This window comes from Hypanus sabinus, chromosome X1 (assembly GCF_030144855.1).
Source record: "Hypanus sabinus isolate sHypSab1 chromosome X1, sHypSab1.hap1, whole genome shotgun sequence".
NCBI classification, from domain to species: Eukaryota; Metazoa; Chordata; class Chondrichthyes; order Myliobatiformes; family Dasyatidae; genus Hypanus; species Hypanus sabinus.
This window is the reverse complement of record NC_082738.1, coordinates 27,609,001-27,632,062: the sequence shown is the minus strand read 5'-3', so window position 1 is coordinate 27,632,062 and position 23,062 is coordinate 27,609,001. Positions and strand designations below refer to the sequence as shown.

Genomic DNA, 23,062 nt, shown 5'->3' with positions numbered 1-23,062 from the left:
AAATCATTGCTATATAATGTAAAAAGAATCGGTCCGAACAACGACCCCTGTGGAACACCACTAGTCACCATCAGCCAAGCAGAAAAGGCTCCCTTTATTCCCACTCTTTGCCTCCTGCCAACCAGCCACTGTCCTATCCATGCTAGAATCTTCCCTATAATACCATGGACTCATAGCTTGTTCACAGCCTCATGTGCGGCACCTTGTCAAAGGCCTTCTAAAAATCAAAGTACACAACATCAACCAATTCTCCTTTGTCTATCCCGCTTGGTGTTTCTTCAAAGAATTCCAACAAATTTGTCAGGCAAGATTTTCCCTTGAGGAAACCGTGCTGATGAAAGCCCATTTTATCATGTGCCTCCAAATACCCTGAGCCCTCATCCTTGATAATCGACTCCAACATCTTCCTACCACTGAGGTCAGACTAACTGGCCTATAGTTTCCTTTCTTCTGCCTCTCCCTTCTTGAAGAGTGGAGTGACATTTGCAATCTTCCAGTCCTCCAGAACCATTCCAGAATCTAGTGATTCTTGAAGATCATTACTAATACCTCTACGATCTCTTCAGCTACCTCTTTCAGAATCCTTGGGTGTACACCATTTTGTCCAGATGACTTACCTACCTTCAGACCTTTCAGTTTCCCAAGAACCTTCTCTCTAGTTATGGTAATTTCACACACTTCATGACCCCTGACACCTGGAACTTCCACCATACTGCTAGTGTCTTCCACAGTGAAGACTGATATAAAATACTAATTCAGTTCATCTGCCATTTCATTACTACCTCTCAGCATCGTTTCCAGTGGTCTGATATCCACTCTCGCCTCTTTTACACTTCAGTACTTCTTTATACAACAGTACTTCCAGTCAAGTTGGCTCCTGTGTACAATGCTCCCACAAGACATTTTCTGGATCGAGCATCAAACCATATATTACACTTCTTTTATGTCTTTTACATTTGTTTTTCATCTTGAATGTGATTCTGGAATTGTTGGAGCCCGTGATTTGGAGTTTTGAGGTTGTTTGGGTGTTTCAACGTTCTGCAGTCTCTCAGAGGATTCCGGGAGACAGAGGCAGCGTGCGCAAACCTCGTGGTGAGAAGGTATATGAGCTGATGTTCCATTGCATTTTGCCAATGAAAGCTTCCATTGTTTGCCGATTAAAGTGATGAGGGTGATTGAAATTTCGAGGTGAACGTGGAAGGTGAGTGCTCGCTGGTGGGATCACTCTGCTGGCAGAGAAGGGAGACTGCCAACTGATCGCTGGTGGGATCACTCTGCTACGGAGAAGGGAGACTGCCAACTGATCGCTGGTGGGATCACTCTGCTACGGAGAAGGGAGACTGCCAACTGATCGCTGGTGGGATCACTCTGCTGGCAGAGAGGGGAGAGCTTGCTGCTGTGCCCAGAGAATGTTACCCAGGTTTTCTGCTTTTTGGATATGGACTTGGACTATGGACTCTTCTCAATGTTTCTTTTTATATTGTGTTTTTCACCCGATCTTTCTTGATTTTTATGTGTGGGGATGGGGTGGAGATTTGAGGGTTGATGTGCCTGTTTCGTTTTTGTTTGTTTTTTTTGTGTGGGGAGAGGGGATTCGGGAGTTGATGATCGTTCTCTTCTTTCTTGGTTTCATGGCTATCTGGAGAAGAAGAATTTCAGAGTTGTGTACTTTGATAATTAACCGTTGTGTCAATGAGAAACTAGACACAAAGACTGACAAATAATCAATGTGTAAAGGAAGACAAACTATGCAATAATACAAGATAAATAAATACTGTAAATAATAATGAAACCATGAGTTATAGAGGCCTTGAAAGTGAGTCCATAAATTGTGGATTCGGTGAAGCGTTGAGTGGTAGTGGTGCTGGGTGGACGAGAATGGTGACTGCTTGGCTGACCTGACTAATTAAGATCTAAGAGTGTTAGGAGGTAATTTGTAGTTGGTTTGTTATTGTCACGTGTACAGTGAAAAACTTTTTATTTTGCTTGCCATCTAAACAGATCATTTCATCATATCGGTACATCAAGGTAGAACAAAAGAAGAAGGAATATAGAATATAATGTTAGAGCCACAGAGGAAGTGCAGTGCGGGTCAATAATAAGGTTCAAGGCCACAATGAGATAGATTGAGAGATCAGGAATTTGTCCTTTCAACACGTACAAACAAGCTGGATGAACTTAGCAGGTTGGGCAGCATCCATTGAAGGGAGCAGTCAGTGTTTCAGGCCGAGACCCTTCGTCAGGACTGAAGAAGGAGGGGGCAGGGGCCCTATAAAGAAGGTGGGGGGAGGGGGGAAAACCAATCAGAGGAAAGATCAAGGGGTGGGGGAGGGGATAGGCAGGAGAGGTGAAGAGGGAATCTAAGGGGAAAGCACTATGGGTAGTAGTAGAAGGCAGAATCATGAGAGGTGATAGGCAGCTAGAAGAGGAGACAGAGTGAAACTGGGATGGGGGAAGGGAGATGGAGGGAATTACCGGAAGTTGGAGAATTTGATGTTCATACCAAGGGGCTGGAGACTACCCAGACAGGATTTTGTTTTTATCATACAAGAGGTCATCTCAATAGTCTTATAACACCAGGATAGAAGCTGTCCTTGTGCCTGGTGGTACTTATTGCAAGCTTTTGTATTTTTTGGCTGATGGGGCTGCAGGAGAAGAGAGAATGTTCAGGAAGGGAGGGGGACTTGATTTTGTTGGCTGCTTTTGCGAGGCAGCAAGAAGTCTAAATGGTGTCAAAGGAGAGAAGGCTGGTTTGTATGATGAGCTGAATCATGTTTACAACTTTCTGCAGTTTCTTGCTGTCTCGGGCAAAGTAGATGCCACACCAGGCCATGGTGCAACTGGATAGGGTGCTTTCTATGGTCCATCAATAAAGGTCAAGAGAGATATGCCAAATTTCTTTAGTCTTCTGAGGAAGGTAGAGGTAATGAATGCACTTTGTATATCTACTGTACATGGTTGGACCAGGACAAGATTGAGTGTGGAGAAGAAATAGAAGTTTTAAAGGCATAAGAAAGCTTGAGTTCTGTCAACCAGGATAGATTATGACTTCTGGCTTTAACTGCAGAGAGATGGGCTGTGGAGGGAAAGTGGTTCTCCGTTAGTAATCAGGTGACACAGAATTAAGTTAATTGTCAAAGGAAACAGAGGTGGAGAAGTCTTTTCAATGCTGTGGTGCAGACTTCGCAAGCTGAAAGGAAGTCAGTAGAAATTCAGCAGTAACTTTCCAAATGTGCATACTTTTCCTAGAAAGAAGAACTAAGGAGGGAGATTTACCAGTCACCAAGATTACCTTTCACATGAAGAAGGGAACAGACAAGTATCAATAGTGCATAAGTAAGGAGTGATCTCTCCGCCATCAGGGATCTGCAATGTGAGGGAAAAATATGGTTTTATTGATTGCATTTTAATGAAGACTTTATCAAAATCAAGTTGGTATTCCCCATATTTCCTTCTCTGTTACTAACTACACACCCTCCAAGGTGGCCTGAAATATGATTGGCAAAGTTTCACAGAGAGTCTGTGGAGAATCAATACCCTTACGGTTAAACATTAGTCACTTTCACACATATTTCCTTGATTCACGTCCAAGGGAACACTGACCAAGCCTGAGAAGCAAATGTTTGGTTGAAAGAATTTGGGGCCAACTTGTGCATATCAACATGATGGAAAATGATCTGATTCTCCATAAATCTCAACAGGATCCATCACAAATTCCTAGGATAGGGACAGCTTGGGTTTGACTCGGAGTGTAGCTCCCTCTGCACTGTTTCATCACACACTCCAGGGTCAGACATAGACTGAAGCTCCCTCTACATTGCTCCAGCATATTCTCTACCTTGAGTTCAGGGATACAGCAGTCAAATAATTAAAGAGAAAGCGGCGGGCGAGAGCAAGGTTGGGATTAGGGGAGATAAAGGTCACTCATCTTGGAAAAAGATTCAGAATAATGCACCCTTGGTTTCATGGACACTTTGAGAACCGGGGGTCAGAAGCCCTGTTTTTCACTAGAGTTATTTGGTCCAAGGTCAGCATTCTCCTCCTCTCTCTACACTTAGCCCCTACCCCCCTTATCCGCAACCTGACGCCCAAGAAACATTTAGCTCCTGTTGATTGGAAATGAGTCAGTGTGTTTGAGTGATCCATTGACTTTGGAGACCTTTGCACACAGGTTGGTTCACACAGACAGGAGGAGGTGATTCCGTTCTTCCAGGCATTTTTTAATTTATTGAGGTATTGCATAGACTAGGCCCTTCCGGCCCTTCGAGCCACGCCACGACCAATTCCTCGATTTTAACCCGAGCCTAATCATAGGACAATTAACAATGACAAATTAATCTACCACCCCAGTCTAATCGTACCTAAATTTTCAGTACTTGAGGGAATTCAGTTTGTATAACGTGTCTTTGTAATTAAATCCTTTCAGTTCTGCTAACTCTCAGATGAATCTGCCTCTCCTCACTCAAGGGCCAATATATCATACCCGAGGATCACAAAACAAAAAGCAGTGGCCAGGCCCTCTGTACAACCATAACAGAGAAAGTCCAAGGGAATGAAAGCCGTAGGTTCTCTCTTTCTAAAATAAAAAACTAAGAACACCAGAAACACTCAACAGGTCAGGCAGCATCTCTGGAGAGAGAAATGGAGTTAATGTTTCAGGTCAGATGAAGAGTCTTGAATGTGAAATTTCAACTCTGTTTCTCTCTCCACAGATACAGTACAACTTGCTGAGTGTCTCCAGCATTCTCTGCTTTTATTTCAGATTTGCAGTATCTGTCCTTTCAGTCCTTTCTTCCTCTCACTTGAGGATACCACTCCCCCCACTGTGGCCTCATTTTCATCCATGGATAAAAGTCAAAAGTCAAATTAAATTTATTATCAAAGTACTGTACATATATGTCACCATATAGTACATTGAGTTTCATTTTCTTTCTAAATCTTTTTATTAATATTAGTAATATGGACAGAATACAGATGATATATTGATAAAGAAATTACCAACATACACATTCCATTACATATGAAAAAAAACATACATAATAGTTACAATATAAATGAGTTTACCAAGACATAAGCCATAAGATATATGTATGGACATAGTAAATCTAGAGTTTCATTTTCTTGGAGGCATTTACAGAAAAATGAATAAATACAATAGAATCTATGAGAACTATACATAAACTAAGACTGACAAACGACCAATGTGTAAGGGAAGGCATATTGTGCAAATAAATAAATAATACCGAGAACTTGATCTGTAGAGTCCTGGAAAGTAAGCCTGCAGTTTGTTGAATCAGTTCAGTGTTGAGGTGAGTGAAGTTATCCACGCCGGTTCAGTAGCCTGATGGTTGTAGGGTTATAACTGTTCCTGAACCTGGTGGTGTGGGACCTAAGGATCCTGTACCTCCTTCCTGATGGTAGTAATGAGAAGAGAGTGTGGCCTGGATGGTGGGGGTACTTGTTGATGGATGCTGCTTTCTTGTGGCCGGGCTTCTTGTAGATGTGCTTAAAAGTGTGGAGGGTTTTGCTAGTGATAGACAGGGCTGTATCTATTCACCTTCTGTAGACTTTTCCATTCCTGGACACTGGTGTTTCCACACCGGGCCATGATGCAACCAGTCAGGGTACTCTCCACTGTGCATCTATAGAAGTTCGTCAAAGTTTGGATGACCACCCTTAACACAGTTAAAGCTGTCAAAGGATTTTTTTAAATCTTACCATAAAGATGACAGTAGCATACCGGTGGAGCTACTGGATTCATACCCAGAGATCTGCATTATTAATCTGGAAACATGAGTTCAAATCTATCCAGTGGAAACTGAGAAATTTAAATTCGTCATGATATATACATGTTTGAAAATATGACTATGAAACTAGTAGACCGTAATTTTACAAACCCTTCTGGTTCACTGTGGTGCTTTGACGTAGCAAAACTGCTGCCTTTATCTGGATCCACTTAGGCCTATAAGTGACTCCAGGCCTGTTTGATTCTTTACTATTTCTTCAGTTTCAGGGCAATTATAGCTTCAAGTAGAGGCAGGAAAACTTGCATTGTTTTCTCTGGAGCATCAGAGGCTAAGGGAAAGCTGATACAAGATTATAAAATTATGAGAAGAATAGATTCCCTCTTCTCATTGCCGCCATTGGGGAAGAGGTACAGGAGCTATACTTAATGTTTTAGGAACACCTTCCTCACCTCTGACATCAGATTTCTGAATGGCCCATGAATGTTACCTCACTATTCCTCTTTGTTTGCACTGTTCATTTATTTAGTAACTTATAGCATTTAAAAAAATGTTTTTGCTGCCTCAAAACAACAAATTTCATGACACACAAGACAGTGATGATAAACATCATTCTGATTCAGAGACGTAGACAGTCAGATTCTTTTTCCCAGGATAAAAATGTCAAACATTAGCACATAAGTTCAAGGTGAGAGGGTGGAAAGATTAAAGGAAATGTTTTTTATACAGAGAGTGATGGGTGTGTGGAATGCACTGCTGAGGGTGGTGGTGGTGGATAGTGGTGTTTAAGAGACTTTTGGATAGGAAACGGAGGGAAATGGAAATGGACGGAGGCTTCTATATGCAGAGAGTGGAGGGTTATAGATCATTTGCAGGTAGTATAGACAGTTTCATTTGGAATGGGGTTCAGCACACCGTGGTGGGGGAAAGGGCCTGTTCTCGTGCAGTACTGTTCTATGTCCTATCTTCTAATTAGGAATTCTGACCTTGTCAATATCCCTTGGATAAAAAAAATAACAACAAAAAATTCCTCCGAGCCCTTTCTCCCACAAGCAGTTTCCAAGATGTGCCCTCTGACTGACTTGGCCGGGAATGCTTTGGAAAACTGCACTCCATCTCCGAGGCCCATGTCTGCAGGTGAAGTCATCACAGAGGTGAATGGCGTACTGAAAACTTAAACAGGAAACAGATGCTTTGCGATTAAGAGACAAGAGATATGGTAATAACAGGAAGTGCCCTGGTCAAGCTTTGCGTGCTATCACCAGCTGCTTCCCAGTCCTATTGTTTGATTACTGGGAAGGTCCACACCTCTTGGAAGCAGCAATACACTACTGTTCATTGACATTATCAGAATGCAGTGCAATATTTCACAGTGTTGAAAATAAACTGATATGGTGGATCAAGTAATTTGTATGTTTCCTGATAAGGGGCTGCCAAAAGAACAATCAGGAATCTGATAAACCATGCTGTGAGGTCGGGAGCGGTAATGTAACTGGATGCACGCAGTTTGAGCTTGCGTTTACACTGGATGGACTGATATCCTAATGGCTTCTACAGGACTGGCAATTGTCCCCAGCAACCCGACACCATGTGAATCAGTGCCAGCCTTCGCCGTTCTTGCAGGGGAGTGAACAGACAGGAGTCATAAAGTCAGAAGGAGCTACAGAGACAGACCCTGTGGCACAACCTGTCTGTGCTGGCCAAAGTGCCAATTCAAGCTTGTCTCATTTGTCTGCATTTGCCCCATATCCCTGCAAACCTTTCCCATCTCTGTACCTGCCCAAGTGCCTTTTAAATGTTGTCAATGTACCTGCCTCAACCACTTCCTCTGGCAGCTCCTGCCATATACCAACCACACTCTGGGGGAAAAGTTGCCCCTCCTAAACCTATGCCATCTAGTTCCTTTGCTGCCATGATGAGGCCACTCTCAGGTGGGAGGAGCAACACCTCATATTCCATCTTTAACCTGACGGCACAAACATCAATTTCTCTAACTTCCAGTAAGTTCTGCCCCATCGCACTTCACTTCTTTTAGTGGCCAGACGGGTTATTATAATAATTCTGTTGTTTCCCTCTTAACATTAGCGAGGCCTTTTAAATTACTGAAATATAATGTCCGCAGTTGAATTCAGTGGGATTTGAATTCACACCTCCAAAACCATGTTCCAGGTCTCCCGATACTAGTCTAGCACCAACTTTCTCAACATGCTCACTTCAAATGTCCATAATGATGAAATGGGAAAGACTACAGTGAGTGCAAAGGCTGCGCTGTGTACATATAGGGGAGTTAAGGGAGAACACATACCAGAACTGATTGCGGTGTCAGGGGTGGAAAGGATGAGCAGCTTCAAGTTCCCAAGTGTCAACATCTTGAAGGATCCATCCTGGGCCCAACACATTCATGCAATCATGCCAGCAGCTCTACTTCATAGGAGTTTGAGGAGATCTGGTATGTCACCAAAAGACTCTACAGATGTACCGTGGAGTCCATTCTGATTGGGTGCATCACCGTCTGGTGTGGAGGCTCCGATGCAGAGGGTTGTAGACTCAGTTAGCTCTATCACAGGAACGACCCTCTCCACCATCGAGGACACCCTCATGAGGTGATACCTCAAGAAGGAGGCATCCATCGTTAAAGACCCTCACATTCTGGGAAATGCCCTCTTCCCATTACTGTCATTGAGAAGGAGGCACAGGAGCCTGAAAACCCACACTAAAGGACTCAGAAACAGCTTCTTCTCCTCCACCATCAGATTTCTGAATGGCCTATGAACCCATGAACACTACCTCACTATTCCTCTTTCGCATCACTTATTTATTGTTGTAATTCATAGTCATTTCATGTTTTTGACCTCTGCTACCACAAAATATCAAATTCTGATTTTCTGTCGGAAGAACTGAAACTCAAGTACTAAAGTTTCTCGTGTAGTCACGAGTTCAGGGAACAATTTGGAGTAATACCAAGTCATTTCCAGACAGACAGAAACGATTCTGTACATCATCTGGAAGGTTGCTAAACCCAACTGATTTCTACAGCAATCTTTTGCAAACATAGTATCATCTTTATAAAGAAAATGGTACTTTAACTATGATGCTATGTGCAGATGTGGAAAGGGTTCACACATTTTGTTTCAAAGTGGGAAAACGATGTAGTGTATTGATTAATAATGCAAAACCGAGTCATATAGTCACAGAACATCATGATGCATGATATAAGCAACATGTTTTGGTGTGCCCTGCCAATAGACCAAACCAGAATAAATTCCAAGCTCTTGTTTCAGTTCCTAGTTTCCTTCAGGTAACAGTGTGATTAGATCTCGCCAGCATGACCAGATGCATTACAGCAAGCCCCTGTCTTGTCTGTTAGTCTGTCAATCTGTACAAGAAAGACTTGAACACATGAATGTAGTTAAGTCAGAAAGAACAGTGGCCAAACTTAGGCTGATTTTGGACACGTTAAACAAAAGTTCACTGTGAATAATGAACATGCTTTGAAAGATTTAAATATATTGGATTACAATGCACAGAATAATGATGGTAAAAACAAACAGATAAAGATGAAGAAAACATGACTGCTGAAGTAACCTCTATGAGACAGTGAAGACACTATATAGGGCGCTCACTGATACCTCCTGTAACTTAATAAAGTAGCCACTGAGCGTATGTTCATGGTCTTCTGCTGCTGTAGCCCATCCTCTTCCAAATTCGACATGTTGTGTGTTCAGAGATGTTCTTCTGCACACCACTGTTTTAACGTGTGGTTATTTGAGTTCCTGTCACCTTCCTGTCAGCTTGAACCAGTCTGGCCATTCCCCTCTGACCTCTCTCATTAACAAGGTGTTTTCACCCACAGAACAGCTGCCACTCACTGGATGTGTTTTTCTCAATAGTTCAATGGTTCTATTTAATATCAGATAATGTGTACAATATACAAACAGAAATTCTTGCTCTTTTCAAACATCCACAAAAACAGAAGAGAACCCCAAAGAATGAATGATTGCAAAGTGTTAAAATCCCGAAGCCCCCTCTCCCACCTCCCGCAGCAGCAAGCATCAACCCCTCCACCCCGCTTACCTCAGCACCCATCACCCACCAAGCAAGCGCTAGAAAAGCCCCAAAGGGAGGCCATGATCTGCAGTCCAACAAAAGCTAACTATTCACCCAACAATTCGACGTGCCACAGCTCCCTCTCCTAACAAGGGACAGAGAGGTGTCTTTGTCACACCCGTTTCACAGCGAGAGGGGAGACCAATAAAACAAAACAGCTTGCTTTTTATGATGTTACAGTTTGCCAGGTTGCTTTTATTCCAAGTTCTACAATGCGAGAATTGGCAGTAAACTTTCCTGCACCATCGAGAGGGATGGAGGGAGGGGGAAAGAGAGAAAGAGACAGAGGGGGAGAGAGAGAGAGAGAGAGAGAGAGAGGGGCGCGGGGGGGGGGGGGGAGAGAATCCCCTGTTCATGATGGTCTGTTTCTCCTGCAACATCTCAGTTGGCGACTCATCCACAGGGCCACAGGACCTTACCTTGAAGGCAAACATCTTCCAGGCCGCATCCTGGGATATTGAAAAATGGCAGCACAGTAGGTTCCAGAGGCGGGAACCACTGCTGTAAAGATCCACAGTTTCAGTGCAGCTGTAGATCATGGACTCCATCTTTGTCACAGACTTTGTTTTTTGAACCATTCTCAATAATCTCTAGAGACTTGTGCGTGGAAATCCTAGATCAGCAGTTTCTGAGATACTCAAACCACCCAGTCTGGCACCAACAATCATTCCACAGTCAAAGTCACTTAGATCACCTTACATTTCATTCAGATGTTTGGTCTGAACAGAAACTGAACCTCTTGACCATGTCTGCATGCTGTTATGTATGAGTTGCTCCCACATGATTGGCTGATTAGATATTTGCATTAAAAAGCAGGTGTACCTAATAAATTAACAACTAAGTGTGTGTGTGTATGTATGTATGTATGTATATATATATAAAATTAAAAAATGAAAAATTGCATTGCAAAATCCTTTTCCAAGTGTTATTTGGTCAATACATTCAGTAGTGTTAACATTGTTTGAAAGCCAAAGCAACATAATCTCATACTACCCCTGGTGTGTTATAACCTTTCGATATTTGAGGGGCTTTCCCACCCATTTTGACTATTCATGTGCAGGAGAGGAAAGACTCTAGCTTGTGCTTCTATCCCACAGAGTCTTTGTATGGGTCACTTTGAGCTTCAATGCATCTGCCAGCTTGTATTCCCACAATGTGGAATGTGTCAGTAAGCAGCTTTCTCTTGTGGTTATCTCGTTGGGGTGGAGGTGGGTGAGCAGTGGAGAGAGTCACATTGTCTCTCTACTGTGCTCTGCCCCAATACTGCCAAATATTCTTAACTGCCAATGCGGATGACCCAGAAAGTAATCTTTATTGAGTGTTTAACTTCCTTTAATGTAGATTTCCATGTTGCAGCCGTATAAAACTTTGGTTAGCCTTCAATCATTAGATTCTGCACTGGTTCTGGAGGACTGGAAAATTGCAAATGTAACTCCACTCTTTAAGAAAGAGAGGAGGTAGAAGAAAATAAATTATAGGCTAGTTAGTCTGACTTCCAGTGGTTGGAGAGATGTTGGAGCCAATTGCTAAGGATCAGGTTTTGGGGTACTTGGAGGCACATGAGAATATAGGCCATAGTCAGCACAGTTTCCTCAAGGGGAAATCTTGCCTGAGAAATCTGTTGGAATTCTTTGAAGAAATACCAAGCAGGATAGACAAAGGAGAATCAGTTGATGTTGTGTACTTGGATTTTCAGAAGGCCTTTGACTAAGTGCCACACATGAGGCTGATTAACAAGCTACGAACCCATGGTATTACAGAGATCGTAGCATGGATAAAGCATTGGCTGACTAACAGGAGGCAAAGAGTGGAAATAAAGGGAGCCTTTTCTGGCTGGCTGCCAGAGATCCATGGTGTTCCATAGGAGTCTGTTTGGACCGATTCTTTTTATGTTATATGTCAATGACTTGGATGATGGAATTGATAGCTTTGTGGGCAAGTTTGTGGATGATATGAAGATATGTGGAAGGGCAAGTAGAAAGGCTACAGAGGACTAACGCAGATTAGGAGAATGGGCATAAAGTGGCAGATGGAATACAGTGTCTAGAAGTATATCGTCAGGCACTTTGGTAAAAGAAACAAAAGTGTAGACTATTTTCTAAATGGAGAGATAATTAAAAAATCAGAGGTGCAAAGGGACTTGGGAGTCCTTGTACAGGATCCCCTAAAGGTTAATTTGCAGGTTGACTCGGTGGTGAGGAAGGCAAATACAATGTCAGCATTCATTTCAAGAGGACTAGAATATAAAAGCAAGGATGTAATGCTGAGGCTTTATAAGGCACTGGTGAGGCCTCACTTGGAGCATTGTGAGCAGTTTTGGGCCTCTTATCTAAGAAAGGATGTGCTGACATTAGAGGTTCTGGGGTTGAATGGCTATCATACGAAGAGCATTTGATGGTTCTGGTTGGCTGCCAATGACTGGTGATTTATTTTTACATTATTTTTGTTGTTATGTTATAGGTCAGTGATTTGGTTGATGGAATAGATGACCCTGTGGCCAAGTTTACAGGTAATATTGAGGAAGCAGGGAGGTTGCAGAAGGACTTAGACAGATTAGGAGAATGGGCAAAGAAGTGGCAGATGGAATACAGTGTCGGGAAGTGTATGGTCATACACTTCAGTTGAAGAAATGGAAAGGTTGACTATTTTCTAAATGGTGAGAAAATACAAAAAAAAACTGAGTTGCAGAAGGACTTGGGAGTCCTTGTGCCAGATTCCCTAAAGGTTAATTTGCAGGTTGAGTCTGTGGTGAGGAAGGCAAATGTGATGTTGTTATTCATTTCAAGAGGGCTAGAATATCATAGCAAGGATGTAATGTTGAGACTTTATAAAGCACTGGTGAGGCCTCACTTAGAGTATTATGAGCAGGTTTGGATCCCTTATCTTAGAAAGGATGTACTGAAACCAGAGAGTGTTCAAAGGATTCCAGAATTGAATGGCTTGTCATATGAAGAGCGTTTGATGGCTCTGGGCCTGTATTCACTACAATTCAGAAGAATGAGGGGTGACCTCATTGAATCCTATTGAATGGTGAAAGGTCTTGATAAAGTGGATCTAGAGAAGCTGTTTCCTATGGTGGGAGAGTCTAAGACCAGAGGACACAGCCTCAGAATAGAGGGATATCCTTTTAGAATGGAGATGAGGAGGAATTTCTTGAGCCAGAGAGTGGTGAATCTGTGGAATTCTTTGGCACAGGCAGCTGTGGAGGCCAAGTCTTTATGTATATTTAAGGCAGAGTTTGATAGATTCTTGATGGGATATGGGAAGAAGGCAGAGACTGGGGCTGAGAGGAAAATTGGATCAGCCATGATGAAATGGCAAAGCAGGCTCAATGGGACAAACAGCCAAATTCTGCTCCTATATCTTATGGTCTTATGATCTTATCCAAGAAATCAGGTGACAAGGTAGAGATGTGTCTCTACCAAAGGAGATGTAAGGCGCTCCTTCCCTCCGCTAAACTGCAGGTCACCCTTGGGCATGGTGTAACACCAGCTTAGCTCCCGATCAGGGTCATGTGAAGCCATTGGAGCAGGTAGTGGATGGTCATATGAGCAGCTTGTGCATATAACCGTATAACAATTACAGCACGGAAATAGGCCATCTCGGCCCTTCTGGTCCATGCCGAACGCTTACTCTCACCTAGTCCCACTGACCCACACTCAGCCCATAACCCTCCATTCCTTTCCTGTCCATATACCTATCCAAATTTTTTTTTAAATGACAAAATTGAACCTGCCTCTACCACTTCTACTGGAAGCTCATTCCACACAGCTACCACTCTCTGAGTAAAGAAGTTCCCCCTCGTGTTACCCTTAAACTTTTGCCCCTAATTCTCAACTCATGTCCTCTTGTTTGAATCTACCCTACTCTCAATGGAAAAAAGCCTATCCACGTCAACTCTATCTATCCCCCTCATTATTTTAAATACCTCTATCAAGTCCCCCCTCAACCTTCTATGCTCCAAAGAATAAAGACCCAACTTGTTCAACCTTTCCCTGTAACTTAGGTGCTGAAACCCAGGTAACATTCTAGTAAATCTTCTCTGTACTCTCTCTATTTTGTTGATATCTTTCCTATAATTCGGTGACCAGAACTGTACACAATTGACCAGAACTGTACACGATATCACAAGTCCTGGTTATGTGACCACTGACGCCAGGCAGACAATCTCTGAAGAGTATTGATAATGGCTGGGGTCACACACCTTGTAAAGACACTGCCCAGAAGAAGGCAATGGCAAACCACTTCTGTAGAAAAATTTGCCAAGAACAATCATGGTCGTGGAAAGACAATGATCGTATGACACAGCACATAAAAATCGAAACTAAGAAAATACGTGCTGGCATTGGAGAGGGTTCATGAGAACGATTCCGCATAAATATGCTTATCATATGAGAAGTAATTGGTGGCCTTGAGCCTGTACTCACTGGAATTCAGATGAGTTGTGGGGAAGGGGGTGGAGAATCTCATTGAAACCTATCAAATATTGAAAGGCATAGATAGAGTGGATGTGGAGAGGATGTTTCTGATAGTGAGTGAATTGGTAGTGAGTTGGATAGTGAGTTGAGAAGATCATCGGGGTCTCTCTTCCCACCATCACGGACATTTACACTACACGCTGCATCCGCAAAGCAAACAGCATTATGAAGGACCCCATGCACCCCTCATACAAACTCTTCTCCCTCCTGCCATCTGGGAAAAGGCTCCGAAGCATTCGGGCTCTCACGACCAGACTATGTAACAGTTTCTTCCCCCAAGCTATCAGACTCCTCAATACCTGAAGCCTGGACTGACACCTTGCCCTACTGTCCTGTTTATTATTTATTGTAATGCCTGCACTGTTTTTGTGCACTTTATGCAGTCCAGTGTAGGTCTGTAGGCTAGTGTAGCTTTTTCTGTGTTTTTTTTTATTACGTAGTTCAGTCTAGTTTTTGTACTGTGTCATGTAAACCATGGTCCTGAAAAACGTTGTCTCACTTTTACAATGCACTGTACCAGCAGTTATGGTCGAAATGACAATAAAAGTTGACTTGACTTGACTTGACTTGATCTAGGACCAGTGGGCACAGCCTCAGAATACAAAAATGTCCCTTTAGTACAGAGATGAGGAGGAATTTCTTTTGCCAGAGGGTAAAGGAATCTGTGGAATTTATTGCCACAAGTGGCTGTGCAGGCCGAGTCATTGCATACATTTAAAGTGGAGGTTGATAGGTTCTTGGTTAGTCAGGGTGTTAAAGGTTACGGAGGAAAGGCAAGAGAATGGGATTGAGAGGGATAATAAATCAGCCATGACGGAATGGCAGAGCAAACTTGATGGGCTGAATGGCATAATTCTGCTCCGATGTCTTATGGTTTTATGGTCTTATTTGGGATATTGTGTGTGATTCTGGTCATCACATTACAGGAAGGATGTGGAAGCTTTAGAGAAGGTGCAGAAAAGGTGCACTTGGTGAGGGCGCCCTTCAAGGACCTTTTAAATCTTTCCCTCTCAACTTAAACCTGTGCCCTCTAGCTTTGGACTCCCCTGCTCTGGGAATAGGACTGTGACCATTCACCCTATCTATGTCCCTCATGATAATATAGATCTCTATCACGTCATCCCTTGGCCTTTGACAAGATCCTAATCTTCAGTAGGGGTCATGGTGGAGTAGCGGCTAGCATAACGCTATTACAGCATTCGTGACCCTGGTTCAATTCTCGCCACAGTCTGCAAAGAGTTTGTATGTTCTTCTGGTCTCTTCCCACATTCTAAAATCGTATGGGTTAGTAGGTTAATTGGTCAGGCATGGGTGTAATTGGGGGAGGGCACAAGCTCACTGGTCCAAAGGGCCAGTTATCTCTTAATAAATAAATGAAAAAGTAAATAAGCAAATTGGATGGATCACCCTCTGCTGTCCTTCTGGGGACTGAAGTATAAATTGGGAGAACCGTCCCTTCGACCAATCAAGGAACAGCCCCACGGGGTCGTACCTTTGCCAATATCCCAGACTCCCCCATCGCAACCCTGGGTATGTTATCGTTGTAATGCTTTCTCAGCCTGTGACCATCATTGGCCACTGCTCCATCACTTGGGATGCTTGTTGAACATTTTGCAAACATGCATTCCATTTGCAACTCACCCCAAGCCCCCAGATTCTGAAGCAGCCCATGCCCGCATGCAACGCAACTTGAAGAACATTCCAGCACAGGCAAATAACATTGGTTCCAGGCAACGACCATTGCCAATGAGAGAGAGTCCAACCAATTCTTCTTGAGATAAAATTCTGAGAGGTACATTAAGACACTCTCCACAAAAGTGTTTGATGCTTGGGACATTACACATCCTTAGTGGGAGCAATACAAAAGGGCCTTTCATTTAAGCTCAAGAGTGAAAAAGAGATTTAAATTACAAGAATGCTGCTGGAACTCTGTTCCTTGTAGAGAAGGAGACTGAGAGGCGATCTTATAGAAGTGTAAAATCTCATGCGGGGGCAGACAAGGTGACTGCGCACAGTCTTTTTCCTGGAGTTGCAGAATGAAGAACCGGAGGGCCCAGGTTTAACATGAGAGGGGAGAGATTCAATAGAAGCCTGAGGGGCAACTTTTTCACCCGGATGTCAGTTTGTATATGGAACGAGCTACCACAGGAAGTGTTTGAGGCAGGTACATTAACAATACTTAAAAGGCGCATGGGTAGGTACGTGGGTAGGAAAGGTTTAGAGGGACATAGCCAAATATTGGCAAATGGGCCTAGCTTAGATGGGAATCAGCATGGACCAGCTGGGGCCAAAGGGCCTGTTTCTGTGCTGCAAGACTCTATATTAAATTACCTCTTATGTTTAAACAATGAGTTTTAGTATCAGACTCTCTCATGAGGCGACATCCTCTGTTCAGGGGATCTTCCACTCAGTGTGCTCATGGTTGTGTGAATTGAGTACGAGAGAACACTGGGACAGAAGGAAGCCATTCAGCTTGCCCTGGCTGCTCTACTAATCAGTGAGGTCATGGCGGACTCTGTTTTCCAAGAGTTGCATGTGTGGGGAGGTACAGGTAGAATGATAAACTTGCTTACAGCAGCATCACAGATATGTACATAGATACAGACAACATGCAGAGCTTAAATTATACTAGACAGCAAAAGAAAAAAAAGTCGAGCTAGACATGCCCCCTCCAGCCGCTGTGCACAGTGGTAGTTTGAAATGCATTTTGAGAAGGTTGATTAACAAGTAGGAAATGCAGAATACCTCTCACAAGGTACATGGAGATCAGAGGAGGAAATGCCCCATGCTCGATGTTCTCCGGACATTTTCCAACAATGCTTCTGTCAAAAGATTGTTGTTGAAAGGAACAAACAGCACACATTCAAAGGATGGTGATTGTAATAATAAGTCTTAAAAAAATACAGGTGTCCTGTTGGGTAACCTCGCTTTTGAAACTTGTTTTTATTTCAAGTAGGAAACTGGGAAACAAAGCCATGAAAGCTGCGTACGCATTGAGCAACTCGAGGCGCCAGGGGCCACCACACTGCCACTGGCTGTGCCTATGGTCTAGACATTGCGTGTGTCTTTCACTTCTTCATTAAAGTTTTGGAGCAAACAATCTTCGCCTTGAGCACAAAGTAGTGAAGAGGTTTCCGCGGCAACTCGGAGACTAATTTCAGGACAAAGGGTGTGCTAGCTTACAGCCAGGAAGCTGACGAAGTAGTATTTACATTCCAAATGTTTGAACTTTATGGAACAAGAATAACTCAATTCAATCACTCAAGGTCAGAACAATTAGGAATGGATATATAGTTCTTAGCAGACAGGAGAAGACTAGGCCAAGAGCAAATCTGCTTCCCAGTCGCCATTCCTTCCTTGAAAAATTACCCCTCCACCCTCTTTGTCCTTAACCAGAGGAGGCAAGACTAATGACTGATGAAACACAGCAGCTAAACAGAGGAGTTTGACACTAGTGTTATCAATTATTATGTAGCCATTGCTGGCTTGCTGGCTTCAGCTCAGAGACAGGTTGTTTGTGTGCTTTTTATTCATCTTTTGGCAAAAAGAGATTTGATTTTAAAGAAATGTTTGGTCACTATGATACAAAATTGAGTGACCAGCCTCTGGAATGAAACCCCTTTTTCCTTGCAGGAGCTCGCAGGTTGACTCCATGTTGTTACTCTTGTGTTCTTTCACCGTTGAGCACTGTTGACCAAAACAGATGAAAATGGAAAATCCATGTCCAAATTAGGAGCTGCTGTGGACAATGTGCATTTGACAAAAGCTGTTCTCTGAGTAATTTAATCAGCAAGCTCTTATTGCTTGATAAGTCTTTACTAATGAGCTCTCATGGAAAGGCCCTAAGAAGTCTCTTTGAGACCTTCTGAGTCCAATTTATGATGCACTTCAAGATAATGGAATCAATTATCTCAGTAAGGGATTAAATCAGAGATGGAATAGTGCCAAATTTGAGTAACAGAACAGGTGGATCATCTGACCCATAAATCCCTCAGATTTTGGCCACAGAACGTGCAGCTTGCTGTCCAATAATCAGTCCAAAATATCTCAAAGGAGGATAGCCCAAAGGAATAGAATTATAGAACATAGCACAGGAACAAGCCCTTCAACCCACAATGTTATGCAACTAATTATGCTAATAACATCTAATCCTTTCTGCCCACACGTGCTCCACATCCCTCCAGTCATAGTCGTGTGTTTATGAGTCTCATAAACACCTCAATTGTATCTGCCTCCTCCAGTCCTGGCAATGCATTCCAGTCTGTCCTATGAATCCCCTTTGAACTTTCCTCCTCTCATCTTAAATGCATACCCGCTTCTATTAGACAAAATTACGTTTGAAAGCCGCTTGATAGTTTTACACTTTACAGTCAGCATCACTCACCACGTGCGCGATCACCGTCAAACCCAACAGAATGGCTACTCGGCCCTTCTACAGAAGTCTACAATCATCATCCTACCTAGAGCAAGAAATGTTTTTCACTGCGGGTAGGTTTCTCTTGGAGTCATTGATGACCCTCGGGTGCTTACAACTGTTGTCCTGTCAAAACTTTGCAAGTAAAACTGGAATTCAAGGGGCTAGATTCTTCTTCATCTTCTTCCTGTGTGGCAAACCTGGAATGGAGAACAGGAAAAGTCACGATGCCAATATAAAATCAGTGCAAGACTCTTTTTTACCTGCCTGATTGCCCCAAGCTTGCTTTTCCACTTCCTGCAGAGAACAGGGAGGTAACTTATCCCAAGACTTCAGCTGATCATCAGACGGCCAGCAGTAGGTGGAGATGTAGGAGGAATGAATTTGTTCTTATGCTGTCGTGTTATTCTTTCATGTTCACAAGATATGGCCCTCGGGCATATGGGCCTCGGTGAGCTTGTTGTTCCTTGTTTCATCGGGTCTGCCAACACCCACTCACTCACTTGCAGTTCTTTTGTCACTCACCCACACGAGGGACAATTTACAGTGACCAACCTGCACGCCCTTGGGATTTGTGAGGAAACATGGGGGGTGGGGGGAGCACGCGCTGTCACAGGAGACCGTACATAGAAAGCGCCTGAGGCCAGGATTGAGCCCTGGTCTCTGGCGCTGTGAGTAGCCATTCCATTTGGCCTCAAGATTTGGTGATGTTCATGTCTGAGTATCTACCGTGGCTAAGTAGGTGTCTGTGTAGAGTTTGCACATTCTCACTGTGACCGTGTGGGATTCCTCCTGGTGCTCTGGTTTCCTCCCACATCCCGAAGACATCGGTGAAGGTAATTGGGAGAACCTAGGGTGGTTAATAGGAATGTGGGAAGAATAAGATAGGATTAGTGTAGAAGGATGGTTTGTACAGACACAATTGGCAGAGGGCCTGTTTTTGTGCTGTGTGTCATAGAGTCAAAGGGCACTACAGCGTAGAAACAACCAAACTAAGCCATACTGAGCTGTAATTTTGCCCAGTCCCATCGACTCGCACCAGGACCATAGCCCTCCATACCCTTCCTGCAAAATGTACGTATTCAGACTTTTCTTAAATGTTTTAATTGATTCTGCATCCACCACCTCTACTGACAGCTCATCCCACACTCTCATCATCCTCTGAGTGAAGAAGTTCCTCTACAGGTTCCCCTTAAAAATTTCACCTTTAACCCGCGACCTCTCGGTCTAGTCTCAGCCAACCTCAGTGGGAAAAGCCTGCTTGCATTTATCCTATCTGTACCCCTCATCATTTTGTATACCTCTATCAAATCTCCTCTTAGTCTTCTTTGTGCCAGGGAATAAAGTCCTAACCTATTCATCCTGTCCCTATAACTCAGGTCCTCAAGTCCCAGCAACATCCTTGTAAATTTTCTCAGCACCCTTTCAATCTTATTTACATCTTTCCTGTAGGTGACCAAAACTGCACACAATACTCCAAATTAGGCCTCACCAATGTCTTATACACCTTCAACATAACATCACAACTCCTGTACTCAGTACTTTGATTTATGAAGGCCAATGTGCCAAAAGCTTTCTTCATGATCCTATCAACCTGTGATGCTACTTTCAAGGAATTATGGATCTGTATTCGCAAATCCCTCTGTTCTACCACACTCCTCAGTGCCCTACCGTTAACTGCGTAAGTCCTACCCTGGTTTGTCCTCCCAAAGTGCAACACTTCATACTTGTCTACATTAAATTCCATCTGCCATTTTTCAGCCCATTTCCCAGCTAGTCCAGATCCCACTGCAAGCTTTGGCAGTCTTCCTCACTGTTACTACACCCCCAATCTTCATGTCATCCACAAATCTGCCGATCCAGTTAACTACATTATCATCCAAATTATTGATATAGATTGCAAACAACAACCGACCCAGCACCGATCCCTGTGGCACACCACTAGTTGCAGGCCTCCAATCAGAGAGGCCACTGTAACCCAGGTTAATTAAACCCAAAGATTTAATGTTAGCAAGTTCTACCTGTGGAGGGATGAAAAATGAGGTTTACCAATTAAAAAAAATAAAATTTGAAAAAAAAAGCGCTATGCGAGGGCAGGGCATGGCTGACACAGGACGGACAAGGAGAGAAACGCACCAACGATTAGAAGCTGAAGACATGAACTATTATCTTTACCCTACTAACCTGAAACCCTCAGGGTGAATCCCTTGGAGGAGACACAATAGAGATAAAAGATTTATTGAAGCTATGGCTACAACAGGCAGCAGCTATAACGAGACAATATCGGCAGAGACGAGTGTCCAAGATCCCGACCATGTAGTCGGGAATTAATTCTGTAAAATCACACCAAGGGGTTTGGTCAAGTTTTTGTACAAGTTTGTGAACTGACTTTCTGTGGATGCTCAACTATTTCATTCCAATGAACCAAGAAAGAAGATGGCGACCACCCAAGATGAAGAATCAGTGTGGAACGAAATGTGTAATGATGCAGAGAATTTAATACGGTTGGATGTACAGGTTTATTTTCATTCGAAGAATCTGAATTTGATTTTCTGCAAAAACTGATTACTCTTGCAGAGACTTTGATAAGTTACTGAATGAGATTTACTTTGTTTAAAAGTTGTGATGTTGGAGAATTGTCGTGAAAGGAGTTAAACTGTGTATATATAAATTTTGAATTTAAACTTGTAGATGTACTGTCTAGAACTGAAACTGAAGTTATATATAATACTTGAGAATAGGAATTATATTTGGTTTTATAACAAAGTAAAAAGGAAAGTTTAGTTTGTAAACTTTTAAATAGGGAATAACACTAGATCTAATTAGTTAGGGAAATTGGAGTAACAAAGGTTATTCTAATGAATATCACTGATTTTAACCAAACAGGAATTTGGCTTTTGTTGATATCTAAGATTTGGAACCTAAACAGAATGTTGGAATTTTGAATTGTTCTTGCTCATGTAAATATTTTGTACATATTTTTCTTTTCTTATAAACAAAACTTATTTCCAGAAGTGTGTGGTTTCTTTACACAGCCTCCTTCCCAATACCTAGAACCTGCTGATGGTCTATTAGCACCCAGTGTAATTTGATGTTCTCTAAAGAATGCAGCAATTAGTCACACTCGATAAGACCCGGTGCTACACAGGTGTTAAATAGCCATCTACTACCACTTTCTGTCTTCTCCCGCAAAGACAATGTTGAATTCATATTTATTGCTTCATCCTGAATGCTGAGTGACTGAACCTTCTGGACCTGCTTCCCCTGCAGAACCTTGTCAACTGCCTTGCAGAAGTCCATGTAGACTATGTTCACTGCCTTTCCTTCATCATTCAGTGGTGAGCAGTTGAAAGGGTGAGCAGCTTCAAGATTCCGGGTGTCAACATCTCTGAGGATCTGTCTCGGCCTAACACATTGACACAATAACTAGGAAGGCACAACAGCAGCTCTACTTTGTTGGAAGCTTGATGAGATTTGGTATGTCACCAAAGACTCATGCAGATTTCTATGGCTGAATGGTGTAGAGCACACTGACTGGTCGCAAGACAGGCTGGTACAAAGGAGCCAGTCCGCAGGATCACAAGAGGTTTATAGACTTAACTGTCTCCATCACAGGCTCAACCCTCCCCACCATCAAGGACAAAAGGCTCAAGAAGGCAGCAACGATCATGAGGCCCCTCATTATCCAGGACATGCCCTCTTCTACTTCCTACCATTGGGGAGGAGATACAGGAACCTGGAGACCCATGCTCACCAATTTAGGAACAGCTTATTCCCCTCCGACATCAGACTTCCAGCCAGCCCAAGAACCCATGATCATGACCTCATTACTCCTTTTTTTTTGCACTACTTATTTATTTTGAGACTTCTTAAATTACTTGTGTATCTTTACATTGTATTGCTGCTGCAAAACAGCACATCTCACGTCATGTGGGACAATGATAATAAACATGATTCTGCTTCTGAAGATCAAAATTTGCCCCAGTGTAGTTGATAATGAACCCATGAACACCGCCTATTTTCATTCTTTTTATTAGTTTGTAAATAGATTCCTTACTGTAATGCTGCCACAAAAGCAACAAATTTCACAGCACCTGTTGGTAATAAACCAGATTCTGGTTCTGATTCTGATTTGGAACTGTAAGACTGTAAGAAAATGAAGGGATTTCAATAGAAAAATAAAGCAAATTTGGTTCAGTCTAAAGTGAAATTTTCCTTTGTCTAATTAAAACAATTGGAGTTGTTTCTGCATCCTCTCCCTTTATCCTTTCTCCCAAATCCCCTCCCCCAAGGCTTCCATCAGCTGAACATCCTCCTGC

At 42.9% G+C, this 23,062-nt stretch overlaps 1 protein-coding gene across 2 annotated transcripts in view; it reads right to left on the bottom strand.

The window, feature by feature from the left end:
• LOC132384726 (activin receptor type-1-like) overlaps nucleotides 1-23,062 on the bottom strand; it is a 119,026-nt gene that overhangs the window by 68,520 nt on the left and 27,444 nt on the right. Inside the window, exons 2-3 of one of the 2 annotated variants that reach the window (XM_059956139.1) lie at nucleotides 18,714-18,943; nucleotides 3,293-3,366 (exon numbers count right to left, since the gene is read on the bottom strand). In XM_059956139.1, coding sequence (XP_059812122.1) covers nucleotides 3,293-3,359 — 67 coding nt within the window. In that variant the 5' untranslated portion in view covers nucleotides 3,360-3,366; nucleotides 18,714-18,943. The remainder of the gene's footprint in view (nucleotides 1-3,292; nucleotides 3,367-18,713; nucleotides 18,944-23,062) is intronic. The other variant, XM_059956138.1, reaches the window with a different exon arrangement.